This window comes from Pinus tabuliformis, chromosome 5_2 (genome assembly GCF_031772625.1).
Source record: "Pinus tabuliformis cultivar Carrire ecotype Pingquan chromosome 5_2, CPIR1, whole genome shotgun sequence".
NCBI classification, from domain to species: domain Eukaryota; kingdom Viridiplantae; phylum Streptophyta; class Pinopsida; order Pinales; family Pinaceae; genus Pinus; species Pinus tabuliformis.
This window is the reverse complement of record NC_142306.1, coordinates 980,232,885-980,244,034: the sequence shown is the minus strand read 5'-3', so window position 1 is coordinate 980,244,034 and position 11,150 is coordinate 980,232,885. Positions and strand designations below refer to the sequence as shown.

Below are 11,150 nucleotides of genomic sequence, written 5' to 3'. Positions count from 1 at the left end.
AAAATTATTAAAAAAAATAATAATTAAATCAATAAATAATAAAAATTTATTAATTAATTTATCCCTTTACCTCATTAATTAATTAATTAATTAATCAAACTAATAAATTAATAATTAATAAACATATTAAAAAATAATAAATAATAAAATTAATTAATTAATCTATTATTTTAACTAATTAATCAGATAACTTAATTAATCATCTAAACAAATTAATTAATTAACTAAACAAACTATTTAAATAATTAATTTTATATAAAATTAATAAACATAATAATTAATTCAATAGAGAATAAAATTAATTAATTAATTTATCCCTTTAATCTTATTAATTAACTAATTAATTAAACAAATTAATAAATTAATTAAATAATAATAATAATAAATGAAAAATTAATAAGATAATGGCCGACTAAATTTCATATATCTTTCCTTTAAAAACCTATATATACCCTAAATAGAGCTCTTGGATAAATCATTAAAATCTAGTGAATATCTATTGATGCATCCCCTGATGATGGACTCACTTGGTAGTCCGAAATGTTGGGTTCACAAAACTCTATAACAGGTCATTCCTCATCTATAAAACGATCCTCACCTGTATGGATTCATTATTTAACAATAAAATAGCTTCCTCTTTCCTATTCGTTAAAGCGACTTCATATATTATTTTCTTTTGTTGTTAAGTACCTTGTGGCATTCTTTTTATTGTTGATTTGCCTCTCTGTCCAAAAAATGAGCTATTTATGGTCCCAAGTCTATTAAAAAACAAAGCTTTAAATCATATCACCTAAACATACTTAAATACAATAAAAAATAACCATCGTAACATGGCTCAACTAGTTCACATACAAAAAGTATGCCATTTTCACATTTGCTAAAGCTGCTTCTCGTCTAATTACCTTCAGTTATTGGGACAAGACTGTCTATGGATTCTCGAAGACAATCTTGTTTAGTACTCTAAATATATGAATATATTCAATATTGAGTCTTGTGCTTGGTAAGTTGTGTCCACCATTATTTTGATGTCTGATGTGTGATCCCATTTTATGATATTCTAACAAGTAGGTAAAGGCTGAACAAGGTTGCTGGTAATGTGCATATCTTGTATACACCGGTACCCATGTTGAGGAGGCATTACAGTTGTATGGAGACCACGAAATCCATGTCAATGAAGAGGTATGTTGCATGCACCATTGCTGAGAGTATCATGACATACTTTACATTATGAACTTTTATGACTTAAATTACTATTTGATTTTGTATTAGGTAACTATTGGAATCTAGTGACGCTGTGTTGGGTACTAGAGTAAGACGCTTGTTTCTTGCAATGAGAGTACAACTCTTGCCAAGGTCCATCTACCTCCAGTAATTAGAGAGGTTTATTTTTTCTCTTTTTAGTATTTTGATTCTTATTTTCATCTTAAAAGGGTTATCCACCTAGAGAAGCTTTAATAAATGTATACATATTTTCTAGATATCATGTATACACCATTCTAATAGATAATATTTATATTGGACATTCAATCTTATGTAAAACAAGAAGTTCATTTAAGATTTGTTTCTTTCAAGGCAGTTAAAACCATCTAGCTTATTTTGTAGTGGCTTCCACAATTTTCAAACAATTTTGTTTTCAATTTGAATTTAAAAAGTCTATTCCATCAACAAACTACCAAAGCCCAATATTCTTTTATTAATAATTTCCAATGCAATATTGTAAATTATTTCAAATTGTAACATATATTTTATGTTAATCAACTCTTACAAGATTTTCTCTAGATATCAGGTGACCCATAGTAACACTTTAACCTTTTTTTTTGAAAGAATCATTGGTTGAGCTCGAATACCACGAGCCATAATAACGATTTAACCAAAATTTTTTGAAAGAAACATTGTTTTTCTGTAAATTTGTAGGTTGCAACCCTACGTTAATACATGATGCCCTATCATAGCATTTTTCAAGAGGAAATAACATTTTACCACTAGAATAGGTTTTTATTTATCTTTTTAGGACCATAGTGATATTTAACCTCTATTCTTCCTTTGCCATCGTACTTTTTGTTTTTTTTTCCTTCAAATAGAATTTATGTTTTTCCAATATTTTGTATATTTATGTTGCAGTATATTTACATTCTTTTATACATATCTTTGCTTTTTTTCCTTCAAATAGAATTTCTGTTTTTTCAATATTTTGTATATTTATGTTGCAGTATATTTACATTCTTTTATACCTATCTTTTTTCCTTCAAATAGAATTTCTGTTTTTTCAATATTTTGTATATTTATGTTGCAGTATATTTACATTCTTTTATACCTATCTTGAAAAGAACGGACACTTTTAAATCTTATACATCAAATTCTAACGGTTGATGTTGCAGTATATTTACATTCTTTTATACATATCTTGAAAACAACAGACACTTTTAAATTTTATACATCAAATTCTATCTGTTGGCCGAGGGAGTGAAGATATTCAATATTCTTTTAAAGTGATTTGTTATCTTCTAAAAGTTTAGATTGTTCAAACCGAAGACTAGCAGCAACAGAACTACTCTAGTCTTATAGATTTTCAAATTCAGGTTTTTGTTTACTCAATTTAAGAAACGCTAAAGTATGTGTAACATATCCTACTACCTGCTTAGTAGACAAGAGCCAGAGATGTTGTGAATATCCATTAATATGGCTTACTATTTTGAAACGTAGATATTTTGCATGTATTATATGTAGCCACACGAGCTGTCATAAAGAAGGCTCACAATTTGATGTCCTAACGAAAACAAAACCCTAGAACAGAACATGAATAGGACCGTCTGCTAGTGATGGTTGCGTGAAATTGTTTTGAGTGCATACAATGCCAAAAATGCTCAAGTTTTTTCCATTGATGCTTTTTGGGAGTCTGGCCTAGCTGTAAGTTTCCAACTGATTGACTGGATAATTTTTCATGCTGTAGAAACCAAGGCAACTTTATTAACCAGCATTAGAATTAGCTCGTTGATTACTTTCCTTTGTATATTTTTTTTTATTACGTGAGGGACATGCTACTCCCAGCTTATTTTGAAAATGTCGATTTCAACACTATGGGTGTAGTCCCTTATACTGAAAATATGTCCTCATTCTCTACTTTTACTAGCCATTGCAGGCCTTTTGATTATATTCCTACAATGCTAGTGTATTGGTCATTTACTGATCCCATATGGTATAGTGAATATCATGGGAATTACCGTGGCCTTTCGTGCCAAATGCCACATGATCAATGCTTTAATGGGAAAACTGGAAAAAGTGAATTACACTCAACAAGATATCTGCATCAAATCCAGACTGAAGATTATCAGAATGTTCGAGTGTTTTATATCAGAAATTATGGACCTTCAAACATGGAGAAAGCTTCAATGGAAGATGTTAAATCTTGGCTTCTTAAATTTCTTAGGAAAGAGCGTGGAAGAAAAGGGTAGCCCATATCTCTTATTTATTAAGAATTCAACAAGGCTGCTGGTAAAGTTTTAAACCTCAATTATCTTGGATTTCCCAAACTAGCAAAAAGAATTTAGGGATGTGATGTTAGTCAAGAAAGTGTCACCCAATAAGGTTTTATATTGCCTGTACAAACAAAACATTAGAATGAAATTATAAAATTTTCTTCAATCTTTTATTCCTTCGGCATTCCGTCACACCTCTCGGTGTGATAGCTAGTTATAAATATTATGACTTGGGTGATCTCTAGCATGGAGTGACCGCGAACAAGAATCAAATGAACTAATTTATAAAGTTGGGTCTCAAATATGTACGTACTTATCAAGCCAAACCTATCTTGTATGTATGTACGTATTTATAAAGCCGAACCTATCAAGTTTGATTCAAATATGCACGTACTTTCTACTTTCCACTTTCCCACCAAAACTACTCGGATAATTATTATTATACATGTGATAATTATTATTATACATGTGGGCAGGATAGTATTACATATTGGATTTTTGTTTTCATTGCTTACATATTATGTTTTTAATTAAAAATAATTGCAGCTTTTCTATAGTTTAACATTATAGGTTGAATTTTATTATTATTTAAATTTACTTATCTGCAATGTGATTGGTTCTGCAATCATTGCATTGAGTAGTATTACCATAACCCTACCATCATAGTTGGCAAACATTTTGGAGTCTAGTTCAAATAAATTAATTATGTCAGGGTGGAGTAACATAACCAAACTCACCAAGTTCAAGTAAACTAATTAGGAGTAGTCTTTAAGTATTATTTTTATGGAGGTGAAAAAATAGTGGCCAAATCTTGATTTATGTTGTTTACACTGGTTTTTTATTACATATATAAATTCAGCACCCTCAAAAACTCATACAACACTTTGATTATGAAGACTTCACACACCAAACTTGTAATTTCAATAAATCCCTATTAAACTTTAAACAAATTAAATAAAAAAATTCATAGTTTTAAAAATTATTATGGCAGGGTGGAGTAGCGTTACCAAACTCACCACCAAACTAAACTCTACCGAATGCGAGGAGCATCCCGGAGTTTCGTGGCGTAATAACTCGGAAGTCAGGGACACGATACTGTATCAAGTTGGGACGTTAACACAAATTAATGAAGCATACTGCTCCAGCGAATACTTGGCCACGTCAAGGGCACGATTGGCAAGCACTAACGGACTCGAAGACATTGAAGAACCATCAATCTCGGAGGGTGTTAGGTCGCTCCACTTACCTGAAGTCCGGTTTTCAGCTCCACTTCCATGATTTTCCGCTCCAAAATCACGTAGAACTCGGAATCTTGTATTGTGACTTTCTTGTCGACAAGATTCTGAGTTCTACGTGATTCTGTTGATACTTAGAGTATTTTATATTAAAAATATTTTTAATTAATTAAATCTAATTTGAATATTCGTGGGTCTACTAGGAACACATATCCAATTGCCAGAGCAGATTTAATTAATATTTAAATATTCAATAGATGTGTGCACCTTTACACGACCATGGCTTCGTTCTAGAAGCCCAATCCAAATCCTTAGCTACCTTGAAGTCTGGCTGCGACACAGAATATTTCTCGGAGCCCCAGAATATTTCTCGGAGCCCCGGAGTCCAATGCTGTGCGTCCTCCCTTGTGGTTGTCGCATAGATATTAGTTTACAGTACCTGGTTCTATATCGCTGCAATTTTAACCATAGGTTGTAAGTTGTACTCTATATTCAACGTTTAATTAGTGTTTATACTATTCACTGCGCTGGAGTTTTTACATGCGAAGAGGGTTTTTCCACGTACAATTTTGTGTCCTTGTATGCCTACCCGTTAATGAATCTGTGGAACTCCCATTGTTTCAGCACAAGAGAATCGAAATCGAAATTGAGCTGCAGAGCTCTGTTGGTCGGCCCCTCTCGTTAATCCAGTGTAAGGGTATTTCACAGAGGCTAAAATAAAAAAATTTCTTGACGCGGAGTAGAACACGCCACCCCGGTCTAGGTCAGAAAATGGAATCGACGCTCACGGATCTGGCCTCAGGCCTTTGAATCTGGGGACGCAAATGGTGGTAGAGGTGGGTTGGATGTGTTTGAGGCGCAGACATTTTCACCTTTTGGATACAGTTAATTCACGGGGAAGTTAAAAAAACAGATTTTATTTATTTATTTATGAGCCAATCTGAAGTGAGCATAATTTTTTTGTTTTTCTTCTTATATAAGAATAACGATGTGCTTTATCCAATGCAATTCATATACCACTTGTGTGGTCACTTTAAGATAAAAACCAGACTTGAATTGAAAAAGGAGTTAAAGTTCACAGGTGACTATTGCACCTGGAGACTGCACTCAAACAAAGAGAACTCTCTATACACTCTACATTCATCAAATGAGCAATTACATTAAGCACATTATTAGAGATCAGGAAGTTGCAACCAAATTCCTAAACTCTAGGAACAAATCCTAAACTAAGGAGATACGTTACAACTAGTGTAACCATTTCTCCATATTATTTTCAACTCCCGTGCTTAATGGAGAAATGATTACCCTGAACTCCTAGCATCACTCTAAACAATTCAAACTTTACACGCCCAAGAGGCTTAGTAAAAATACCAGACATGTTATCACAACTTTTACAATATTCAACACATATCTCTTTTGACAGTAGTTTCTCTCGATGAAGTAGAGCTACAGTGCTCTGCTTTTTGCTGCTCCATGCTATGACCCCAGATCCAATGCTAAATGCGTAACCTGTGATAGATCTTCGATCATCCAAGTTATCTGCCCAATCGGAATCTGAAAAAACCTGCTAGAATAACATCAGAAGTGTCAGTGTACAAAATGCCATAATTACTAGTACCACTAAGATACCTCAACACACTTTTTGCTGCGACCTAGTGACTTTTTAGTGGTTTTGATATGAACTGGCTCAACACACTAACAGAGTATGCCAAATTTGGTCTAGTTGTAGTCAGATATATCAAACTGCCAACTAGCTGTCTGTACATGGTAGCATCCACCTCTTTAGTACCCCGCCGTCACTGTTCAACTTTAAGTTCTGCTGTAATGGTGTTGCTGCTGATCTATACTGCTCCATTTTGAACCTTTCCAGCAAGCTTCTGGCATACTTCCCTTGAGTAATAAAGGTTTGTCCAGAGTCTTTCCATACCTCCAATGCCAAGCAATAATGAAGGTTTCCAAGATCTTTCCATCTCATACACTTGTGACATCTCATTTCTTTGATCAGAGTGTTAGCATTACCTATTATGATCATATCGTCTACATACAAAGAAATCAAAATAATTTGCCTCTGTTTATTAAACTTGGTATACAGATTTGGATCATTCAAGCTCCTATGAAAGCCATGTTGTACAAAAAATGAGTCAATTTTCTCATACCACAACCTGGGTGCCTGTTTTAAACCATAAAGTGTCTTTTTCAATTTACACACAAGATGTTCCTGCCCCTTTTCACAAAACCTTCAGGCTGTACTAAATAAATTTCTTCCTTCAAGTCACCATTCAAAAATGCAGACTTGACATCTAGCTAGTGTAGCTGCCATTTGTGTTTTGTTGCTAAGGAAATTAGCATTCTAATGGTGTTTAATTTGGCTACATGAGCAAAGGTGTCATCGAAATCTATTCCCTTTTGTTGTGAGTAACCCTTTGCTACCAATCTAGCTTTAAGTTTCTCTATACTCCCATCTGCATTTATTTTTGGTTTATACAGCCATTTGCATCCTATGGGGGTTTTACCTTCAGGCAATTCAACCAAATCCCAAGTATGGTTTCTGTTTATTGATTCTATTTCCTCATACATTGCAGCCCTCCATGCATCGGATTTACTTGCTTCCTCATAATTTGCAGGTTCTACAATGTTTAAAAACTTTGACATTAATGCATAGTCTTTCAATTTAGAAGGTAATCGAGTATTCCTACTTGATCTCCTTGGTAGGGGACTTACCTCAAATCTGTCTATTTCAACCTTTTCTGGGCTTGCATTATTGATTACATTTCCTGTTACTTCTTCTTCTTGTTTCTGCTCCTGCTCTTCATCTTCCTCACTGTTTTCTTCCATTAGCAATGGAATGTCCCAATCACTGTTAGAGTCATCCTTTCCTTCTTCAACCTGTTCTAGTTCTAACATTGTAAATTCCCCAGGATTCCCAAGATTGAAAGGACCAACATGTTCGCCCTCCATAAGTCGCATAAGGCCTTCAACCAGATCAGAAACGAACTGGAAGCTCCGTGTCTGTTCCCCATTTCCATAGACTGTCAAAGGCTCCTTGCGCAAAGCCTGAGCAACAAAATTACTTGCAACCCGACCATCATCAAGGCACATTCGCGGACCGTATGTATTGAAAATTCGAGCAATCCGAACCTCAACATTTGCTCCCATAGTCAGAGTTTCGGCTGTTCTCTTACCCTCATCATAGCAACTGTGGACTCCGATGGGATTAACATTGCCCCAGTAAGCTTCAGTTTGAGGATGTTCAAGAGGATCTCCATAAACCTCACTAGTACTTGTAAGCAGAAAACGTGCCCCAACACGCTTGGCAAGTCTGGATATGTTCAAGATTCCCACATCATTGGTTTTGATAGTCCTCACAGGATTGTGTTTGTAATGCACAGGGGAAGCGGGGCAAGCCAAATGGTAGATCTGATCAACCTCCAACAATAAGGGTTCCACAACATCATGCCTTATCCGTTCAAACCTCGGATTGCCAAAATGATGCAAAACATTCTCCTTCCTTCCTGTGAAGAAATTGTCGACAACAATAACATTGTCGCCTCTTGCCATGAGCCTATCAAGTAAATGACTGCCAACAAAGCCAGCTCCACCCGTCACGACAACTCGCAGGGACTTTCTCTTCAAACCTAGGGACACTTTAGCCCCCGAATTCACCATCGAACCCGAATGATACTGAGCAAACCGAGAAACAGGCGTCTCATAAACAACCCAATGAGGTTTGTCGGGCACAAACCTTCCATTTTCATTAACATTAGAAGCTAAAAAACCAGGCTGAAGGATAAAGAAAGTCGATGTAATGGCGATTCCTATCAAAATAAACAACAGCCGCTACTCCCTGAGCAAATAATCTACTGGCCTGATAATAGACCACATCTTTTCTGGCTTAAGAGAGTACTCATCACTGTTATTCATATTGGACTGATAAAATTTCTGATCCTCTGATGAATAAGTCTTCAATGAGCCACCACCGGGCAAGTCCGATCTGCTGCCACCAAACAGATCAGGAACTCCAATGCGCCACCACCGGGCAAATCCGATCTGCTACCACCGAACAGATCAGGAACTCCAATGCGCCACCACCGGGCAAGTCCGATCTGCTACCACCGAACAGATCAGGAACTCCAATGCGCCACCACCAGGCAAATCCGATCTGCTACCACCGAACAGATCAGGAACTCTAATGCGCCACCACCGGGCAAATCCGATCTACTACCACCGAACAGATCAATAACTCCAATGCGCCACCATCGGGCAAATCCGATCTGCTGCCACCGAGTAGATCAGGAACTCCAATGCGCCACCACCGGGCAACTCTGATCTACTGCCACCGAGTAGATCAGGAACTTCAATGTGCCACCACCGGGCAACTCCGATCTGCTGCCACTGAACAGATCTAAAATTTCAAAGTGCCACCACCGGGCAAGGCCGATCTACAAAAAATTGCAGATCTTCCAAAGAGAAAGAGGTTGGCACTTCTCGACAGCGAAATACCTGCGCCGAAAACAAAATCGATGCGTCTTACGAAATTGGCGCGACTAAGGCTTGATTTTCCGTGCCAATAGCACTTTCTGGCGCGTTGGCGCGATTATCACTCTCAAAACAGCGCCAAATGGCGTGACTGTTCCTTAATAAACAACGCCAACCCTTTCTTCCACTCAAAAATGGCGCGACTGTTCGCGACGAAACCGCGCCAACCCTATTTTCCGCTCAGAGATGATCAGTCATCTGAGACCTGTCTTCAGGTGTTACTGCAGTCCACCTGATTCTACGAATGCTTCTGTACACTCCACTGCCACTACAGTTTTGTAATCAATGATGCATCCTAAAAAAAATTAAGGCTATCCCTACTCTGTGCTCTGATACCAAGATAAAAATCAGACTTGAATTGAAAAAGGAGTTACAGCTCACAAGTGAGTACTGCACCTGGAGACTGCACTCAAACAAAGAGAACTCTCTCCGTACACTCTACATTCATCAAATGAGCAATTACATCATTCAGTACATTATTAGAGATCAGGAAGTTGCAACCAAACTCCTAAACTCTAGGAACAAATCCTAAACTAAGGAGATACGTTACAACTGGTGTAACCATTTCTCCATCAATACAAAATAATATTAATTATTTTCAACTTTTCATGTTTTCGATTCGCATTAGGGTTTAAATGTGTCATTTTTGGCATAGTTGTCTACCATTAATCCATTTCTGTCTGGTCCAAATTGCATCAATGATGACACTTCTGAGTGTGCTCCCAGCTTGTAAAGCCAGTCAAGCGAACACCGTGGGCATATTTGCAGGGAGGATCGTCCATAGTGTGTGTGTAAGGCATTTGGAGAATATAACTCTGATATTTATGTCACTAGTAGGGAACAATCTGTAGGGTGAAGGCTAATTTTGATCATGTATTTAGATAAGATAAATGTATTAATGTCCCTAGATGACCACAAAAGTAGTTCAATGGGATTCGGTGGAGAAAGGTTTACATTTGATACATGGTTTTCATGTAACTTTACCCTTTTGTGGAGCGTATGCAGCAATCAACTGTCTTTCTTTTTTAATAATAGGTGGACGCTTTATGTATATATTTAGTAGTCAAACCAAAATCCTGTTCGGAATGAAATAATGATTGCTAGTTGGCAAATATACTTTCAAAGAGGTGGGAGAGGTGGGGTCGTTGTTATAGGGCGATATTATATATATAGAGAGGGGGGTCATTGTTATAGGGCGATACATTATTACAAAAGGGGTGGCTAGGCCACTTATTTGAATGTAGTGGTGTTGCTATAACAATGTGCTAGTGGCAAGTATTTAGTGGTGGAGCATGTCCATTTATGTTTAAACTAGTTATATTTATATATGTATGTATGTATTGAGGAGAGGTTTTTATTATACATTGACACACTATTGCATCAAAGGGTGACTAGGCACTAATCTGAATGTAGTGGCATTGTTATAACAATGAGCTAGTGACAAGCATTTAGGGGTGTAACATATACACCTAGGTTTGAACTTAGGTCGTTGTGGAAACAACCACTCCAAGTCCCTACTATACCATAACTCAATAAAAAATATATACCATGCACAAAAATATTTGAGCCTCGGTTGTCATGGCAGCAACCACTCTAAGTCCACTCCATGTCATTACTAGACGATACCTCGATAGATCTCTCTCACACAAAATAATAATGAAAGGTAATTAAAAGGTATATTTATTTGTTTGAAATTTTGACACTTCAATACACTTAAATAGTTAGTGTTAAGACTTTTGAAAGCATTAGGGGCAAAGGGCTATTAGGACACTAAAAATTTGATAAAAAGGTCTAGATTATTATTAATTGTACTATTAGTGCAAATTTAGGATTTCATGACTATTACAATCAACACCAAATAATACAAGTGGTATTAGTGGATTTTTCATTGTATCACTAAACA

The 11,150-nt window shown here is 36.1% G+C and overlaps 1 protein-coding gene across 1 annotated transcript; it reads right to left on the bottom strand.

Moving 5' to 3' along the window:
• Nucleotides 1-4,499: 4,499 nt before the first annotated feature.
• On the bottom strand, nucleotides 4,500-8,392 carry LOC149162581 (UDP-glucuronic acid decarboxylase 4-like). The gene is made up of 4 exons (XM_089435227.1): nucleotides 7,433-8,392; nucleotides 5,031-5,115; nucleotides 4,723-4,835; nucleotides 4,500-4,571 (listed from the first exon to the last, which is right to left on the bottom strand). The coding sequence occupies exons 1-4, from the start codon at nucleotides 8,375-8,377 to the stop codon at nucleotides 4,500-4,502; spliced, it is 1,215 nt and encodes a 404-aa protein (XP_089291353.1). The 5' UTR covers nucleotides 8,378-8,392.
• Between the last annotated feature and the right edge of the window lie 2,758 nt (nucleotides 8,393-11,150).

Coding starts and splice junctions, on each gene's coding strand:
- LOC149162581 (XM_089435227.1), bottom strand. CDS start 8,377: ATGGTGAATTCGGGGGCTAAAGTGTCCCTAGGTTTGAAGAGAAAGTCC. Junction 5,116..7,432: donor TTGAAATAGACAGATTTGAG/GTAAGTCCCCTA, acceptor GACAACCACAAG/GGAGGACGCACAGCATTGGA. Junction 4,572..4,722: donor AGCTGAAAACCGGACTTCAG/GTAAGTGGAGCG, acceptor AACTTGATACAG/TATCGTGTCCCTGACTTCCG.